At 37.2% G+C, this 20,847-nt stretch overlaps 2 protein-coding genes across 4 annotated transcripts; one reads left to right on the top strand and one right to left on the bottom strand.

Moving 5' to 3' along the window:
- Positions 1-2,620: 2,620 nt before the first annotated feature.
- On the bottom strand, positions 2,621-12,417 carry LOC132118140 (G2/mitotic-specific cyclin-B3-like). 3 transcript variants are annotated; one of them, XM_059527718.1, is made up of 13 exons: positions 12,244-12,417; positions 11,893-11,985; positions 11,700-11,780; positions 11,561-11,614; positions 11,082-11,182; positions 10,848-10,965; positions 9,455-9,553; positions 9,277-9,369; positions 9,035-9,172; positions 6,819-6,974; positions 4,984-5,133; positions 4,188-4,318; positions 2,621-3,422 (listed from the first exon to the last, which is right to left on the bottom strand). In XM_059527718.1, the coding sequence occupies exons 2-13, from the start codon at positions 11,965-11,967 to the stop codon at positions 3,356-3,358; spliced, it is 1,263 nt and encodes a 420-aa protein (XP_059383701.1). In that variant the 5' UTR covers positions 11,968-11,985; positions 12,244-12,417; the 3' UTR covers positions 2,621-3,355. The 3 variants fall into 3 exon arrangements, with proteins under 3 accessions (XP_059383701.1, XP_059383710.1, XP_059383719.1); XM_059527727.1 differs by having other exon boundaries at positions 11,893-11,997; positions 12,258-12,417; XM_059527736.1 differs by lacking the exon at positions 11,561-11,614 and having other exon boundaries at positions 12,244-12,416.
- Positions 12,418-12,553: 136 nt separating this feature from the next.
- On the top strand, positions 12,554-19,975 carry LOC132118134 (uncharacterized). Its single transcript, XM_059527703.1, has 4 exons — positions 12,554-12,842; positions 14,688-14,765; positions 14,990-16,549; positions 17,851-19,975. The coding sequence occupies exons 2-4, from the start codon at positions 14,688-14,690 to the stop codon at positions 18,022-18,024; spliced, it is 1,812 nt and encodes a 603-aa protein (XP_059383686.1). The 5' UTR covers positions 12,554-12,842; the 3' UTR covers positions 18,025-19,975.
- Positions 19,976-20,847: the final 872 nt, after the last annotated feature.

Below are 20,847 nucleotides of genomic sequence, written 5' to 3'. Positions count from 1 at the left end.
TGAAAACTAAAAATAGGAAACTAAAGTCAGTCAGTGGCAATGACGATGATGATTAATCATTGATTTTTTTGACGATTTTTGACAATTAATTAAACTAACTACAACAGTAACTAGCTATAACTAAAAGTCTCAGCTGAAAGAAAGAAAACATTAAAGTCAGTCCACCCAACGTTTAAACTGTCAGCTCAAATGCTGGATGCTCATGATAATTTTTAGTCCTGTTACTTTTCGGTCTCTTCAAGTTCCTCCGTCTTCATGTAGGCTATTTCTTAAGTTTTTTTTTTTTCAGTTGAGAAAATGAAAGGATGAATGAAACTATTAGGCTATAAGTCCTGAGACAGATGCATCACTATAGCATCTTCTATAGCCCGGGCGTTGACTCTGGTAATTATTGTCTTGGAGACAGATGTGCAGACCAGATGATGTTGGGTACACATCATTGACCTCTTTCATGTATTTTCCATGTCCATTAGACAGATTCATGCATGTATAATACACGCATTAGTAAGCTGCACAGCTTGTCACAGTGTCATCATGCCCTTAGCTTGATCTTTTTCACCTCTCACTAACACAGCTGCTGCAGGCTATTATGTAACTGCCATGTTTATGTGTCCCATCAGAGCTGCATGTGTTCGCAGCTGAGCGTAGCCAACTCGATTGTAATGAATTTTCAGATGTTGTTAGCTGGCTAAGGTAAACACTTCTGTCTTTGAGGGAATTTGCTCCATGAATCGTTTGTGGCCCAAATAGCATATCTGGCTCCACACTCGTGCATTTGTTTTTGGGTGGAAATTATCATGGATACAACCCAGTTGCCTCGGGGTTCCGAGAAAATGACAGGAAAATTGTTCGTAAACGATAGTCAAACAACGCAAATCTGTTTAAGCAAAGATAGACAAGAGGTCACACACAGAATATGGAAGAGGTGAAAAGTGATGTGCCATACGAGAGTAATTTGTTCAAAACAAGCTAAAAAGCTGGAGGTTATGTATAATTTTGCATCACTGAAATTACAATTACTTGATATCCGCTGTTTTAAACAAGTAGCCTTTTGCTCTGCTATTCTCACAGAATGCATTAGGATATAAGGAAAATGTCTGTAATTAACCATGGTTAATTGTTTTTTATTTAGCAAAGCTGCTCGAGATACTCCTCAAGAACACAGATACGAATCTTTATATAGAAGCCCATTTCTGGCATGGAATAAACAATCTATAAAAAACCTAATTGAGACATTTTATCACACAATTAAGACTTTTTTCCTAGCGATTCTGAAAAAGTCAGAATTTTGAGATATAAACTCAGTTCTGAGAAACAAATATTCTGAAAACGTCAAGATAGATACACTTGCGATTTTATATCTTTACATACTGCAGTTCTTTTTGTATGAATTCATTCATACAAGCATTTAGCATCTAACAAATCTGTTTTTGTTTTTTTTCTGCTAGAGAAGTAAAAAATACATGCATATATTCTTTTTTTCCACAATAGACCTTAATCAGGGTAGCACCATATTTGATTATTGATAAACAAGTACAGAGTGTGCAATAGACTGTACTGTTATTTAACAACGTGTGGATTGTTCAGCTGATGCATCTTTCCAAAAGACTTTCAGTGAAAAAGAAAAACTCCAGAAAACATTTTTGAAAGTTTGATATGATCTAGGACCATTCCATTGTAAAGACTGCAGGTCTATCCCTCGCATGCAGCCTTGTTTTCATCCATAGTAAATTCATTATGGTATATAATCTGACTAAGGTCTATTGCGAGTTTAAATCTCACAATTCCAACTTTCCTACTAATGCTTGAAACTTGCAATTCTGAATTAAAATCTCACAATTCTGAGTTTAAATCTTGCAATTCTAAAAATAATAAAAAAAGAAACTGTGAAATTAAGTCACAATTACCCTTTTTATTTTTATTATCCTGTGGCAGAAACAAGCCTCCGTATCTTTGTCTCTTGATTTCACTGAAATGTGGTTTAGGACATTTATGAACTGGCATTACTCTGACAGAATATGGCATAAAGATGAAGTATTATTCAACAGATGGCTCTTCCATTTTTACTCCGCCAGATATTGATGTGTTGGCCTCCTTATCCCAATTAATGGAGTCGCCACACACTTATCCACAAATGTTTAAGCAATCTGATTATAAATGGCATCCTCTAGCAGTAAACAAATTCCGTGCCACTGCTAATGAGCAATCAAGATTTGCATGTCAATTCTGCAGTCAAACTTCGGGATTCACAGCACATAAACAAGGCCCAGGATCCAATCGGTCAGTGATCAGAGGGTGCTGTCCGTCTAACACACCGCCTGGGACGGAACACACAAACCTCAATGAGTTGAATATAATAAGGATTAGAAACAACAGCAAACTTTAAAGCCCGGAGGACGAGCAATCAGACTTCTTCCACCCTAATGAGCAGGTCCACAAGACTTCTCAAAAACACTAATCAAAGCCTGTCTTTTCCTCTTTCAGTCCACATCTAAACCACACAGGAGAACCTAAGAGAACACAGCAAAAAGTGCAAACGCCAGAAACAGCTCCGAGACATTTGTTGTTCGCTTTTGGCCATGATGGATTGGACCGGCTCACAGCTGTGACTCAGGCTGCATCCAAAAACAACCAATAGACGTCAGAGACTGTTTGGACATCAGAACCCCAGACAATCTCTTCTGATAAACAGGAGTGGTTTCCTACATTCAGTTATCACTGGGGCTGATATGTGATGGAGGATATTTATTTTTCTATAGGTGCAATGATTGAGTGAAAAGACACGCAGTGCATGGAAGTTGAATGTAGACACACATTATGGATGTGGTGATGGAGGATCTGGGTTTACACTGCCTCCTACTGGTTGAACTGAGATATTAAATTTTTGTAAATACATTTATTTCACATAAAGTACATGCACGAATCAGGCAAATATTCAAAATACTTTTTTTTAATCAACCAGTGTTTAAAAAAAAAAACACTTATTAAACTAATTAAGAAAACATACAGACATGGCGAACTATACAAAGAGGTACAACAAAGACAAAAATATATGTACAAGATTAAGCATTAAAATGCCATTTTAGTAACAACATTCAATAAATCTAATGACCTAATATAATGAACCATTGAAACGGTTTGTACTTTATCAGTTTTGAAACACTTATAGGGTCACTGCTGTGTGTTTTTCTCAAGAATAACATGGTTTGTAAAAACAACTGAACAGCCAAACGTACAATGGAGAACATGCATATACATGTAAATTTACACACAAACACTTTATTTCAAAAGATTAAAATATAACATTAAATATAATTATTTACAACGTTCGAAACATTACACCTATTCTTTCGGGTCATTTCAAAAACCTCTCCAATGTTTCCAGACTCACTGTGGGGATCAATGCAACTTCAAAGAAAACCCTGTAAAAAAAAAAAAGTTTAAATAAATAACTTCGAATAATCAAATGTCACAATCTGGAGTATTTAAATATGAACAAACTGCTTCATTAGTCAAATGCTTTTAAGAAGTCAACATCTGCTGTAGGGAGGCGTAACATTAAATATCACATCAAAATGCCAATCAGGTTTGGGAAGAGCTTCAAAACAACAGAGACTCAGATAAGCAAACAGAATCTAAATTTTCTAAACATGAATTACCACTAAACTTCATCCATCTAAACTTCTCAACTGAAGTCAAATTTGTCCCAAATGCTTTCTTTGCAAGACTTGCCAGCAAACTTAGCATGATGAAAAAGCACATGATTTATGTATATAAAAAAATAAATAAAAAGAAAACATTCAAAACAGCAAACAATTCAGAAATGTTTATACATAAACAGACCGAGCAAGAATTCTTTAAGTATTTGAATGGCTGAGATAAGCTATATCTTTGAACATTGTTGTACAGCATTTTGAGGCAATTGAAAAGAAAAGAAAAAATCTAATAAAGTTGAAAAAAGAGAGAAAACTTTAGAGACAGCAAACAAACTAAAACTGTTCAGAGCATAAACACTCACAGCAAGGAACCTTCAAGTCAAACGTGTATTTGAATTAAGGAGATTTAAAAAAAGTAAAAAAAAATAAATCAAAACATTTAGCATTTTTATATTTAGGGAGTAAAAGTAGACACAAAAAACCTATGATTCTGGTTCAAAGTGCACAGTTTAAACTGCATTGATGACTTACTTGTGTGCATACTTGCTCCTGACGACTGCGAGTTTACTGTCCGGCGGGCTGATGAGCATTTCATGAAGTTTTCTGACCACGGGTGCCAGATCCTCCAAACTGTATCCGGAGTGAAACTCCAAACACTTTGTCTGGAAACAGAAGTGGCACATCAGTCAAAACCTACACAAACACTGAAGTGTAATTGTGAAGCCAGATATCTGGGAAGCTCGGAGGAGTCTAATGACTGTTACATAATGGATGTGAGACTTTAAGACTGCTGCCAAACATTTCATGTGAGAAGAAAATGCCCCTGAGCCGTCAATAATTTGAGGATATGATGGCAACAACATCCGGAGAGAAAGTAAATGAATTCAGAAGTGTGTGTGCTGTGTTTTTTTTAAGGTAATTGAACTTCTCCGTAGACTGACACAGGACGCAAACCAATTACTCAAACGTTGGTCAACAAAGTCCAGCTTCACTCCCATTAACCAAATTACATGTGTCACAGTCTTAAAGGATAAATCAACCCACTACTTAGAGTGTGAATGTGTGTGTGTGTGTGTGTGTGTGTGTGCGTAAGGACAGAAATTAACATCCGTAATGAGCAGGTACCAGGCCATCACAGAGCTGTCGTCAGCGTAAGCTCATTTAGTGCTATCAGAAGAGCACAGCATAACCAAATCACAGCACACACGGAACTCACTGTGAAAGTGTGTATCACCAAGGAACGGTGGCATTTTGTGAAAATAAACTGTATAATTCATGAGCTCTGTCCTTGTGCATACATTTTAAAAGCATAAAGGTAAACACATACCCATCCTCCAAGATCCTTAGTAACCAGAGCGATGAGCACACAGGCAGAGGCGAGCAAAGATGCTCTCACGGGCACAAACTCCATCTCCAGCAAACTCAGCTCACAAACAAAGCGTGCAAGAGTCAGTGTGTCCATACCTGCATTCACACACTGCCGGGAGACGAGAGACCGTTAATCATCACACACCACAATGAGCATCCATACACTGACAAACTGCACAGAGGTGAAGTAAAGTTTTATTCTCACACACACACACAAACACAGAGAGACAGTAGCATCGCCAGTACCTTCAGGCCACGCAGAAAAAAAATATAGAAAGCTCATCCAACATTCTGCACTTTTCATTCTGTGTACAGTTACTAAAAGAGGTGCTTGGGTGAGCCATAGCATGAAAGCATTTAAAGGTAAACATGTGAAATGTAAAATTTAACTAGCTTGATTTTTCAATAGTTCATCCAAACAAAATCATTTTTGAAGAATCTTCCGGCAGATCTTATACATAAACCAATTCATAGTGACCATTGCTGTTTAGCTAAAAAAAAAAAAACCATTAAAGAAAAACAAAAACATGAATTAATAGATAGAAAAAATACAGTGTGCTTAACTGCAATGGACATTAGGAACTTTGGAAAAAACTGCACAAACATTCTTCAAAATGTCTTTTAATATAACCTACCATTATGAAATTTGGAATCGGTAAGATTTGTAATGTTTTTGAAACAAGACTTTTATACATAAATACATTAAAATAGTAAAATTGTGAATTATTATTATCATGATTTAAAATGAACAGTTTTCTGTTTTAAAGTATTTTAGAATGTTACACATTCCAGTGATGCAAAGACATTCCTCCAGTCTTCAGAGTCACATGATCCTTCAGAAATCATTCTGGTAGGTTGATTTAATGCTCAAGAAACATTTCTTCTTATTATAAATATTGAAAACAATGAATAATGCACTTGACATTTTTACGGACTTATTATTTTTGTGGAAACCACGATACATTTTTTTCTTAATTCTTGGATGAACTAAGTTATTTGAAACAGAAATCTTTTCTGACATGATAAATGCCTTTACTGTCACTTTTTATCAATTTAATGCATACTTGGTGAATAAAAGTATTAATTAAACAAAATATGAAGAACAATATGAAGGTGGGAAAAAGTAAGTAAACTATCCATTTATCAATAAACACAGTCAAGAAAAAGTCTGAGTTTATCTACTGTGTCCTAATCACTTGAAAAAAAAAAAACGCTGTATAAAGTCCCTAGATAAAAGCTTTGGCATGAATAAGTGTAAGTGATCTGCTTTATCTGCGTGCTGTTATTGCTTCTTTTTTTTCAGAAGCCACCAATTAAAAAGGATTTTATTTTTATTGTGTTATTCTCTTAACTAATGTTCTTATAATTAAATATAATGGTATTATTTGTCAAATGTGCACTTTGCAGAAAGAGCAATTAGTAAAACCAGCCATTCTGCCAACAAATAAAAACACACAAAAAAAGACACATTGTTAAATCGCAGAGCTTTAAATAAAGCTCAATTGATTCAGCTGCTGAAAATGAGAATAGATCTGACAACAGCAAACAGCAACGACCAGTGACAGCTGGTCATGTACACACATACACACACCTCAGAGAATACAGAGGAAACAAAGAGGACACACCTGACAAACACAAAGACATTCTACACATGCTACCCTGCATGGTCTTTTTTTTTCTTCTGACTTTGACATACACACACACACTTGATGTTAATCCTGGTGTGTGTCAGCTGACTCCAAAGGAGTTGCACCTGTCTCCTCAGTGAGGGTATATGCATGTGTTATCTCTCACCTTGGCGTAGCGACGGAGGAATCGGTATGGAACCGGAATATTGATGTCAAAGTTCAGCGCCTGCAAGATGCTGATTTCCATGGTGATGAGCTGAGAACGCTTGTAGGCATCATCACAAATATACAGGAAATCATCCAGGCAAGGTGGAGCTCGCTCCTGTCGGGATACACCAGAGATGATGGGTAACAACTGACAAATAATACAGTACTCACTGTTTTGTTAAAGCATGCAATATGTATATTGTGCATAATATGCAAAACTTGACCTTTGTCTAGTGAGAGGGTTGGGATTTTCAATATCCCTATTCAGATCTACTTGATCGAACTAGCAAAAGGCATTTTCACACAAAATAGTATAGCAATGCACAAAATAAAAAACTAAATTAAAATAAAAAACAATAATTTCTTAAAATTATTAATGGATGACAAACATGTAACATGATGGTGATAAGCAACCTACAGTGGTTTTTAAATGTATATATATATATAATATCTACATATATGAATGAATAAGAAAAAATGTGTGTGTGCCAGTACTTGTGTCACATACCTCAAAAAATAAATGGTATAATAATATACACTCACCTAAAGGATTATTATTATTATTAGGAACACCATACTAATACTGTGTTTGACCCCCTTTCTCCTTCAGAACTGCCTTAATTCTACGTGGCATTGATTTAACAAGGTGCTGAAAGCATTCTTTAGAAATGTTGGCCCATATTGATAGGATAGCATCTTGCAGTTGATGGAGATTTGTGCGATGCACATCCAAGGCACGAAGCTCCCGTTCCACCACATCCCAAATATGCTCTATTGGGTTGAGATCTGGTGACTGTGGGGGCCATTTTAGTACAGTGAACTCATTATCATGTTCAAGAAACCAATTTGAAATGATTCAAGTTTGTGACATGGTGCATTATCCTGCTGGAAGTAGCCATCAGAGGATGGGTACATGGTGGTCATAAAGGGATGGACATGGTCAGAAACAATGCTCAGGTAGGCCGTGGCATTCAAACGATGCCCAATTTGCACTAAGGGGCCTAAAGAGTGCCAAGAAAACATCCCCCACACCATTACACCACCACCAGCAGCCTGCACAGTGGTAACAAGGCATGATGGATCCATGTTCTCATTCTGTTTACACCAAATTCTGACTCTACAGAATGTCTCAACAGAAATCGAGACTCATCAGACCAGGCAACATTTTTCCAGTCTTCAACTGTCCAGTTTATGTGAGCTCGTGCAAATTGTAGCCTCTTTTTCCTATTTGTAGTGGAGATGAGTGGTACCCGATGGGGTCTTCTGCTGTTGTAGCCCATCCGCCTCAAGGTTGTGCGTGTTGTGGCTTCCCAAATGCTTTGCTGCATACCTCGGTTGTAACGAGTGGTTATTTCAGTCAAAGTTGCTCTTCTATCAGCTTGAATCAGTCGGCCCATTCTCCTCTGACCTCTAGCATCAACAAGGCATTTTCGCCCACAGGACTACCGCATACTGGATGTTTTTCCCTTTTCACACCATTCTTTGTAAGCCCTAGAAATGGTTGTGCGTGAAAATTCCACTAACTGAGCAGATTGTGAAATACTCAGACCGGCCCGTCTGGCACCAACAACCATGCCACGCTCAAAATTGCTTAAATCACCTTTCTTTCCCATTCTGACATTCAGTCTGGAGTTCAGGAGATGGTCTTGACCAGGACCACACCCCTAAATGCATTGAAGCAACTGCTATGTGATTGGTTGATTAGATAATTGCATTAATGAGAAATTGAACAGGTGTTCCTAATAATCCTTTAGGTGAGTGTATATATATGTGTATATAAAATTCATTATAATCATTATAATATAATAATGAAAAATAATATGCATTAGGTGGTAATTTGTTACATGTATATTTTTTTAAAAAGCTAAAAAAAAAATTATTCTGGATAATTAAATATATTTTTTTATAGGATTTAAAAGAACCCGGATTTAGACTTTAAATGCACACTTTTAATGAGAAATTAAATTTCTATCAGGTTTCGTGTGTGTGTGTGTGTGTGTGTGTGTGTGTGTGTGTGTGTGTGTGTGTGTGTGTGTGTGTGTGTGTGTGTGTGTGTGTGTGTGTGTGCGAGATAATGACTGAATGACTAAGTCCTTGAGTAATTCCAACTAAGCTCAGAAAAGTGTGGTTCTAAAGGAATGGCTTTCAGCTATCATGAGAAAGCATATGTCTTACCTCAAACTTAGAAGCAATGAGCATGGCAGTGGAACCAATGAGCTGTAAAGACTCCCGCTTGGCCTGGCTCACAGCCAGATAATGATCCGTCATTTTCACAGCAAGGTACAGAGTCTCATGATTCAGCTCGAAATTCTCCTGCAGAATAAAGAGCAAGAATAAAGCCACATCAGAGGCCAACTACGCTTTACCAGACTTATCAAAACAGCACATTTGACACGAGGCCAAACACTGACACTTACCTGGACCTCCACCAGCCAGTCCACCAGAATCGCTCTCATATTACTGTTTAGATTTGACTGATCGGCCATGTAGTCATGTAAGACAAATGTTTCCTGCAAATAAAAGAAATACAACACTTCAGCTTGATGTCTGTTCGTCAATTTGCAAGCTCATTAATGAACTCACTACTAAACCAACCTCTCTGCTCTTGAGGTAGTCAAAAATATCTTTAGCGTACTCCACTGTATGTGTAGAGTCACTGAGGTGCTCTGAATCAATGTCAAATTCAGGAGGAATCTGAAAGATTAGAAACAAAGTTTGTTTGTGTTTAGAAATCTGTATACATGAAGAAATTTTTTTTAAAGTTCTTGGTAACCCCCAAAATATTAAACAATGCCCAGCTGGAAGAATTTAATGAGTGATCTTTAATTACATTAGCATTCATTAGAATTTACTTTATTTTCTTCTACATTTAAAGGGGTCATATTATGCAATTTAAAATTTCCCTTTCTCTTTAGAGTGTTAAAAGCTCTTGGTGCATGAAGAAGATCTGTAAAGTTGCAAAGACTAAAGTCTCAAATCCAAAGAGATTCAAGAGACTCTGCCACACACCCCTAAAACACGCCCCCACATGTTTACGTCACTATGTGAAAATATTTGCGTAATGTCGCCCAAATGTTCACGCAAAGAAAGAAGGTGTGGTTTCAGTAATTGAGAAAAACCACAGTTTTGAAGCAGCCATGCTGTGTGTTTCTAGGCGAAAGCAAAAGCACTTTATTTTGCTTTCCGAAATTAGATGCATTTAGGAATTTTTAAAAGCAACGCATTTTATGGATGACTGTTTCGTGAACATAGGAGAGGAATGGTAAATGGTAAATGGACTGCATTTATATAGCGCTTTCAACAGACCACATGGCCATCCAAAGCGCTTTACAAGTTGCCTCACATTCACCCATTCACACACTCATTCATACACCGACTGTGGTGTCAGCCATTCAAGGCGCCATCCAGCTCGTCGGGAGCAGCTGGGGTTAGGGTCAGGTGGGTCAACTTGGTCAGGTGGAGCCGGGGATTGAACCACCAACCTTCCGGTTTGTAGACAACCTACATGAACCACTGAGCCACTGCCGCCCCAGAGGAGGTAATTCACATACGAGCTTCATCACTGTGTCTGTCACGTGACTCTGTTCCCCTTTCGGGCTTCAACTTATGGTAAAACTGTAATGTAACATTTCTGACAAGTGCTTGCGGTGTTCGGCCAATCATAATGCAATGGGTCAGTTGGCCAATCAAAGCAGACTGCTCTTGTCTTAAGGAGGGACTTTGTAGAAAATGACTCGTTTGAGAGAGGCAGGGCATAGAGTACCTACAATAATGTACAGTATTTAAAAAATTTTTTTTTACTAAAGCATGTCAACATATTCTGTTACACCAAATACACAAAATAATGATCTTTAAAAACGCATCATATGACCCCTTTAATGCAATATGTCTGTGGGGTTTCTTTTTGGCAGTAAACAGCTCCAAACTTTTAAACACCTTAATAATATCCTGATCTTAATAAGTATGGCACCAGTGCTGCAGACCTTACCTCTGGAGGCTGTAGGTGTGGAGGAATTGGAGCTTTGGAAGAAGGTTCTTCCAGTTTCTCAATCTTGAATTCCGCATTCTTGAGTTCCTCTAACTTGTCCTCTGAATTGATCACAGATCTGAGAGAAGAAAAGAGAAACGATCTGCATATTCTGGGCCAATCATTTCAAAGTACTTGCAAAACACCTCATTGTAAGGTAGGGTAAAGATAAAGAGCCAATAAAATATGACTTACTTTGAGTTGACATCATTCTTAGAAAGTACTGAGACCTTCTTCTGCAGTTTCTTGACAGGATCTTTCTTCTTGATGGGGTTGCTTAGCTCAATCTTGTGTGCCTTAACAAAAGTGCATTTTAAGAGTTTTAAAGAGTGGATTTTCACTAAAGAACAATCTGCTGAGATTTTGTTAAAATGAGCATGAGTAACATCAAATCAAATTGGTTTGATCTGAGATCAATGAGAATGAATAGAAGGTGTTAGACAACGGCGAATAGAGCACCATAATTTGCAAATGAGAGCACCTCACCTGGAAAGCAGACCCACCAAAGGATTGCCAATCTGGGTTAATAAAAGGTGAGATCTCCTGCTTTTGTGTACAGTCTGTAATTTACTGCTTTGAGCATGAATAGGATTTCAATGAGCTCATGCCGATTTGCATCATTCAAGAAATCGCCTGGTGTTAGTGGGGTTATAAGATAGACGCTTAACACTTACTGGTCTGACATCATCAGAATCAAACCGAGGGGCCAAAAAACACTGAGAGACAGCCTAGTTAGGCAACACGAAAGCAATAAAACTGTGGTTCATGTACACAAAAGCATGGATGAACAAGAAGTTTAAATAGCACCCGTACATTGGTGATGTCCACGAAAGCAGTTCTTTTCTTAGGGGCCCCTTGGGGAGAAGAAGATGAGCGTTTGGTTTGAGGGCCATCCTGTTTAAACACATCAATAGAATACAAAAATCAGATCAACAACAATCAAATCAGCTAAGATATAATTTGTTTTCATATCTGATCTAATCTCATTGAATAACTGTTGTATAACCTGGTTCTCCAGTCCTTTGGGGTGAAGTTTGGGGATTTTACTGGTGGTGGGCTTCTTTCCTCTTGAAAAAGGCATCTTGTAGTTGTTCTGATCCTTCACAGTTAACTTATATCCTCTTTCAAATGTGAAGTATACAAAGAATGAATGAAAAACTAAAGATCACTATGCACCCGTGCACACTTCGTTCAGAAAAACACACACACACTCGTTGTGCTCCACAAGATTACTAAACTTTCAAACAAAGCTTGGTATAGAAATTGTTTTGAGCGCAGGAAGCATTAAGTCCGTCGTTAAACAACAACACGCGAGCGACTGTTTCGTTTAGTCTTGCCACAAATTTCATAACTGCACAAATATGAACTTACCCTTTTTCACGATACGCTGAACAACCTCAATTAAACCAGGAAAATATTTTGAAATAGAATATGTGCAAACATCCACGAAAAGTAGAACGAAAAGCTATCCAGACTGAAACAGACACACCACTACGGTCTGCGTGCATCCAAAACTACACGCAGCGATTTGATTGGCCGACTGTACCTCGCTGTAGGCCAATGAGCGTCGTGCTAGGATGCCGTTGTTAAGGGGCGGGACAATAGAATTTTCAAAAACACCCTAGCAACCAATAGGAATAGAGCTCGCCTTCTTTTGACTTTTGAGTAAGCGGACGTTGAGAGGAATGTGCATAATGACACCCACTAAGGGGTTTGTTTATTAGATAAAATAATTTGTATAATGTTACGTAATTGTTTCGCTTATTGTGAACAGTATTTCTATTATTGTCTTCACAGTGAAGCCACACCTCCCAGCCACCCACACGCACATTGACGCAGTGCATGTCTTTCACAAAGGAAATCAACAAGTCTGCAAACTCAAACTGCCTCTGAGCCCATCATTCACAGACTAAAATCTATCAAGAAGAACTTGTTTGACTGATATCCCTCGACAAGGTATCGTATGGAGAGAAAAAAACAATATTTTTTACAAGTGTATGAAGAGGTGAATTTATTTATTTAGTTTAGTTAATTATCATCACTTATATTATTTAAATTGTAAAAATATTTTGTTATTTTCATTTTGCAAAATTAATTTTACCTTATTTTTTAATTTGTTATTTAATTGTGTGCATATATATATATATATATATATATATATATATATATATATATATATATATATATATATATATATATATATATATATACATATATATATATATATATATGAATTAAATTATATTTTCCCTTCTTGCTTTTGAACTCAATAGAAAGTTATTTATTATGTGTAAGATCAGATGCCATAAAATATGGGGATGAAAAATCATATTATCAGGCATTTTAAATCCATTTTATGTGACATTTGATATTAGGTTGCATCTATTACTGGTCAGATGTTTTTCATCCTCTTAGCAAGTGTTTTGTACATGCTTTTACTACTTAATATCTTTTAGCAATACCAAGAAATATGAGGAATCCCTCGGTCTACAGCTTTTATTTAATGGGGCATTTGATGTCAAAGAGCATCACATTTCCTTGGACCAGTTCGATCACTCATTTTATTAATGCCTAAAATTTCCATCATCTGTGGTTTATCAGAGTCTGCTTTGAGTGTTTCACGTTTCCTTTGAAAATGTCAAAGTATTATAAAACATAAACAATAGAAAACCAAAGACCTTTCAAGGTGATGTCCTCCACAACACCACCCAGGAGACCTTTTATTTCCAGATCTCTTTAAATACTCAAAATCTAACTTGAACCGACTGCAGCTAACAGGTTATGCATGTGTTGTAGCGTTCATTGCCAAATGAAATAAATATGTGGGTGCTGCCACTGACTCAAAGTGCTTTACAAGTGTTAGTCTGAGCTGATGTTTATCAGAGCTGTAACATACATCCTCTCACAAGCCTCTTTTCTGTTTCTCTTCACACTCATATGGCAACCTTTGTTTCGTTGGGTATAAAGGTTGCCTTATGATCTAGAACAATTATCTTTCATATCAGTCTTAATTATTAAGGGAAATTCTGCAGAAAAATTTCTACCCTCATACTTTCCTGTCAGTCACATGACCTATTTCCTGTAAGAGCAATTCTTTGATCACTTGCGGTTTTCAGTTACTTTTCTGCTCATTTAAGACTCACTTTTCTTTCACTGCCCTTGGATTAGTTTAGTTGGTAATATACCAATGTTTTGCATTTAAATGTACTTTCTTTGCTTCATTCCCGAACTCTACTGTCGCTATTATCAAATTTTCAGCTCTCATGATGTATTAGTCAGACACTTTACAAGTTAATGTTATCTATGGATAAAATAAGGTGTATATGAGGTGCGACCATACACACCATCACAGATAGTAAAAAAAACAGGGCTTCTTTTGTCCTCAGCGATAATTGAATAATAACATGTAACACACATGCCCTTGAAGATCTACCTCCAAAGAATTACAGCCTTCAGTTTGACTTGAAAATCATTGGCAGGTGTGTTAGAAAAGAGTTTGAACAAAATCATGCAGATTATGTCTCCAAGAGCATTATTAGGCAACCCTACAATATCGATGAACTCCTGTTAGTCTGTTGTACAAAATAAACTTCATCATGGCTCAATATATATTATTATTATTATTATTAGGGATGCACTGATATTAAAATTGACTAATAGTGATAAGCTGAGTAATTATTAGTCAAAAATAATTAGATGTTTTGTGCAATAACTTTAACAAATTTGTGTAAATAAATAAATAAATATAGTGATTAATTTATGTATTTTTATACAAATATATTATAACTATCTCTTTTTCAGATGATTAATGAGGATTGGCTGTGCAGTTCATTAAAGCTATGTGATCTAGTCACCACTTCAGAATCTGCTCACTCTGATGTAAGTACAGAAATGTTAGCCCAGTATTAGTATAAAAGTAAATGAAATCAAAACACAGTTCTAAGACTTTTTATTCTCTTCTAAATTTAATTTACAAAAAAAATTTAGTTTAACATCATCGAAAAACAGCTAAAATTGAAAAGAATAATTGTTCACTGTATAAATTGTATTAGCGACCTGCTAAAAGTCAAGTCTTGTTTTTTTTGTTTTTTTGACCTTCTCAGGACTCTGCGCAGGTAGTAATTAACAGTGATTCATGCCCACAACCTGCTTATAACCTATCATCAATCCAACACACTCTGGAAACATACAGTCATTTGCTGGATGTAACATTAGAACAGAACTTAGAGCCCATTCAACACTTTGCACAGATGACTGCCAAAACTATTATAGATTCAGCCATCAGAATCAGAGACCCAAGAGAATCCATCAAGCTGAGAGGGGACGACGTTGAGATGCTGGCTGAAGAGTTAACTTTACAAGTCTGTTGCAAAGCATTGGAAGAGATGGAGAGGCATCATTACTCTGATGATCCATTTTCCAAAAGTGTGGATGATAAAGAGGGGACTTATGGAAATGCATCGGCCCTGTGCTCCTCAGGGTACAACTGTGACAAAAACACATCTGAAGTGGAAACAGACAACAAGATGGAAGAATATGATAGCACATCTGCCACTGTATACGCTACTTCATTGAAAAGCATGGCTAGTCTGGGCTCTATTGAGTACCCCGAAGCTCCTCCAAGCACCCCTTTACTTCCAGAGATGATCAGGAGTCGAGCCAGTTTCACAAGGAAGCTTAAGGGAGGACTGGCTAAAGAGTTCCTTCCTTCACCCCCTCCTCCGACCCCCAAAGACCACATGCAACCATTAATAGAGAACCAAATGCCAGACGCGTCTGCTGACTTCATGGTGAGACTGATGCGCTCACTTTCACTGGAGTGCTGTCGAAATGGAGGTCTGGAAGGAAACAAGAATGGGGAAGTCGAAGATAGTGGACTCCAAAATGATGTTGCCAGGCTAACTGACTATGCAGCTCAAATTTCTGCAGATATCCTTCATTTTATCACCACAAATGAGATCAAAGTAAAAGATGAGGGTTGTGTGCAAAGCATGTGGGCCATTGCTGACCAGCTAGCAGGTGAAATTGTCACAACGGTTCCAGCAGAGGTGATGGCGAGAGGAGAAAGAAAAGTTTTGGAGGAAGAAACAACATCATACTCAGCATATAACACAAGGTCTAAGATCTCTGCAACAGACGGGGTGAATGTTTTAGCTAGTGAGCTAATCATTAATGCTATGGTTCATGCTTTTGCTAAGCTAGAACGGGGTGTGTTTAAACATGGCACCCAGCCCCATCTTTCAGGCCAAACTGTAGAACCACAGCCATGGGAAGAAGGAAGATATTCAAACACACTCTGTAAAGACTCGATCAACTCCCACGAAGCCAAACCCTTGAGATGTTGCAGCGATAAATCAGAACTGAGACCTATTACAGATGACGCCATAAAAGTGAAATCATCGGTAGACACATTTGCCAATGACTTTGCAGAAGACGTGCTTCAGCATTCTGTGTTTGACGCTTCCAGCTTACTGTTTAACTATAAGCAATCTCAGAGAGCAGAATTTGGCCCAGAGAAAGACATTGAACCATGGCTAATCAAAATGTGTGCTGGGGAAAGTCCTGTCCAGGAACTGCAGTGTGCTCTACTCTGGGCTGCAGTGTCTCACAAAGGGACTAAAGCACTTCAGTTTGAGCTTCCAGACAAAAGCCTTCAACAAAAGGTACAGAATATTACAGTTTTCACAGACTGACTTTTATATAGCCTAATAACGTTTTTCTTTAAGGCCATTTACACCAAGGACAAGAACTATAATGATTATTACAATAAAGTTTTAAACATCATTTTAATTCTGTGAGAATAGTAAAGTCCACACCATAGTTATAACAATAAAAATAAACAAACAATAAAAATACTGATTGCCAATCTATCCGGTTTTAAAGAGCTCAAACATTTAAAGCAGCAGATGACCTAAGTTAACTACCGTGGACTTATAAATTATGTTAGCACCCATTGGTGTGTATGTTAATATAATCATTATTGGTAAGAACGGGTATTTAGCTATGATGTGAAATTCTCTATTCTCATACAATTAGTATGCTTATTAAAATGTAAAGCTTATCGTTATAGTTATGGTTTTTAGTATGAATAGGCTTTAACGTTGTATTTTTGAGGTGAGTTGTAAGAGTAGGTGGGGTAGGTTACCTATGTCATGGACTACAGTTTTAATTTTGCACATGCATTTATATTGCAAATCAAATTTGATTTGTTCAGTTTTATTTTTATAACAACCCTCAATCATTTCGAGATTTTTTTTATCATTCATTAATAATCATATTTAGCATTTTAGTTGAAAATAGTAAGAAAAATATTTTTTTAATCCTAAAACAATTTTTTAATAAATACATAAAAAATAGTGTTACAACTCACCCAATTTTGCAACTATTAGTTGCTGAAATAATGAGACAATAGCTTTGGATTTATTAACATCAGTTTGGAAATCAAATTTTACTTGTTCAGTATTATGTTATACCAACATCCAGTCAATAATTTTTAAGATCATAATTCAAAATTTTGAGAAAAACGAAACATTTTATCACAAAAAAATGGTTAAATAAATACAATAAAACATGTCAGTAACAATAGCATAACAATTAAAAATATTTGCATTGAGGTCGCAGTAGAAGTAAATACAGAAATGTATTCATAAATCAAATTAAAACCTAGAAATGAATTTAATAGATTTTTCTTTCTGAAAGGGATATTGTCCTGTCTTGTAAATCCTTTTTAATAAACCAACTCATCACATTTTACAATAATCCTAGTTACCATCTTATACAACAGCTTTGAGTTTATTACAAGAGTATAAGGAAGCACTACAATTATTTGATGCCATTCATTATACTACCCATACAAGCTGAATAGCTTTAAAAGAGCCAATCATTTTATATAAAAATCCTCACAATGTGTTCTATCATTTTCATTGTAAAATAATTGTATTACTCTTCCTTAAATTTCCCATAGCTTGGCAGACTCTCTCGGAGTGCCCGTCTGAATGGCTGGACGGTGGGTGCGTTGATGGCTTCTCTCCATGAGTTTTGTGACGTGCATCAAGAGACCAGCAGAGGGCTCCATAAGAGCTCTGATTCTCTCCTGGAGCATCTGCAGCACCTGATTGATAATGTGCATTTAAATTGATCTTAAAGCTTTACCCTAGCAGAGCTGATCAGTGATCCATGCAACACCCCCTGAAATAAAACATTCGTTCAAAGACATTCATCTTCATCTACACATCCCATCTTTCACATCCCAAACATTAATAAAAGGAGACAAAGCCATAACAAAGCATAAACAGTTATAATCAATTTCACTCTGACCCATTGAAAATGAGCCCCTTAAAGACGGAACAGCTGCATGCACGCGGTCTGTTTATACCGTAATAAGATTCGCTCTCTCTGTCCAAGCGCTCAAACCACAGCCATTATTAGGTAAGCGGAAATCTGACTACAAATCAGCTTTGGAAGTTACTACCACCCATAACACACTGACACATTCTTGACTATAAATCCTGTATTCTGTATGTTCCCCTGCTGTTATTTTTTCAAAAACATGTCAAGTATCTATAATAAAGTGTGTCTGAAAATGATAAACAGTGAATGCAGTATTGTTGAAGCTGTTTTATGATGGAGCTGCACAGGCCTTTGCGGGGTGTGTAAAAAGCAGGACTATTTTACTGCATCCCATTAATACTCCCCAAGCACTGATACCTAACATGGCAGGAATGCGCTTTAGCGAAAACCTGCATCCCACTCACTCCCACTCTTGGCGACCACAGCTTGAAAATCAGGGACACGCACACAAAATCACACACACTCATTCTTTGACCCTCTGTCTCGCTATATCAGTCTCCCAGACATGCTCCTTCTTTCACTTTCTCTCTCTCACGCACACACGCGCATATTCTCATACACAAGGGGGACTGACTTCACAGCTGCAGTGTCAGTGAAGACACAATGGCTTTCAGTCCAGCCCCGTTATAAGCATCTGGAGAAGTGTTTGTTCCAATGTCTGAGGAACCATCCCTGCCAAAAATGAGAGACGGCGAAAAAACGTGCATAAGGAAAAAAGATAGCAGGGGAAGAGAGAGAAGGGACGAAGTGATTGCAACTGAGCTCACACATATAGAGTCAAATGGATCACAGGAGTTCTGGAAAATCTCCCAACAGCCCCCACCCTTTTCCATTTATTCTCTACAATGAGAGCCAGACAGATGTAAAGGAATTCCTTACACTGAACAGGCCTCATAGACTTAATGTACTCATATATTTTCTATACGTATCGCTCAAGTCTAGCGAAGCACTGAAGCGCCGCGACTTAAGTCAACAGGGATGGTGAGCAATCCTTCGTATCTGTATGATCAAACGGGCCATGAAGGAGCTGGCGGAGAAGGGAGACTGCATAAAAGGTGAAATAAATTAAAATAAAACAAGTACAATACATTTAACATGTTTGCTCTGGAGAATTGGGATGTGTGTGCAGGTTTATGGAGTTTTCACTCTTTGTAGGCCCTATATCTATCATGACTATAAGGTCATTGCGTGTAAAACATGACATCAGCAACATGTGATCAGCAGTTTGTAATGTGATACAGTGTGTGTCAGTTTATATTAAAGAAATAGTTCACTTAAAAACCAAAAACTCATCATCGTTTACCCACCCTCATGTTGTTCCAAATTGGTTTGAGTTGCTCTCTTTCTGCAAAAAAAAAAAAAAAGAAATTATGATTTCCTACAAAAATTGTTCAGAAGTGTTTCTGTCCGTTTTGAGATCCCACTGACTTTCATTACATGGACAAAACCCTTTAGTTCATTTTGTCCCATAACTAAGGGAAAGAAAACATATTTTAATTTAAAGATAAAAGTTTTTTTTCTCATGCACTTGAGCACTTACACCAAACTCTGCTTTATTCTTATCTATATTAATAATGTTTTTATTATTTTTAATAGCATAGTTTTTAACCACTATGTGTCTTACTTTTCAGATTCAAATGAGAACAGTCTACCTTTTATGTAACTGACTTTACAAAGTCAAGACCAGTCTTGAAAAAATGTAATGAGGAAATATTAAAACCATAAAGCAGTTAATTCAACCAGCACCAGGTCTTTTTTCCTGTTGACAGCACTAAATGCAACTGCTAGAAAACATTTGACAGACAATCAGTAGCAGACATGAGAGACCCAGCCCTGAGGAGATGTCTCACATACCGTATTTTTCGGACTATAAGTCGCACCTGAGTATAAGTTGCATCAGTCCAAAAATACGTCAGGATGAGGAAATAAACATATATAAGTCGCACTGGACTATAAGTCGCATTCATTTAGAACCAAGAACCAAGAGAAAACATTACCGTCTACAGCCGCGAGAGGGCGCTCTATGCTGCTCAGAGGTAGACTACAGGAGCACTGAGCAGCATTAGAGCGCCCTCTCGCGGCTGTAGACGGTAATGTTTTCTCTTGGTTCATTTCTCTCGGTTCATGTCAAATTAATTTTGATAAATAAGTCGCACCTGACTATAAGTCGCAGGACGAGCCAAACTATGAAAAAAAGTCCGACTTATAGTCCGGAAAATACGGTATCTATTTATTGCTCACCCCTTTCAGTGCACTTCCATAGCAGAGACCAGCAATAATCTCCGGTCGAGGTCTGGTTGGTTTCTCCGGCTGACCACGGGCCTCGACCAACCAAACATTTGACATCAGACATCTGTCTTCCATCTCCACTAGATGCTAGTATAGACAAACATATGCTCCAGCTCACATACGATGCTCGTGTCCTGCTGTTTATGGCTAAAACAGACAGAAAGACTGCAGATATATTTACAGTGTGTTGAGAGGAGTGATGTTTTGTGTCCCTTTAGTTTTACTGTGGACCGTTTATCTCAAGATGACTGGAATGTTCAAAACGGAAGAAGATAAATATAATTTATTAGACGTACTCAAATTCATTCATCTTCGGTTGTTT

This window comes from Carassius carassius, chromosome 3 (genome assembly GCF_963082965.1).
Source record: "Carassius carassius chromosome 3, fCarCar2.1, whole genome shotgun sequence".
NCBI lineage: Eukaryota > Metazoa > Chordata > Actinopteri > Cypriniformes > Cyprinidae > Carassius > Carassius carassius.
The sequence above is the reverse complement of the archived record's forward strand: the minus strand, read 5'-3'. Positions and strand labels throughout refer to the sequence as shown.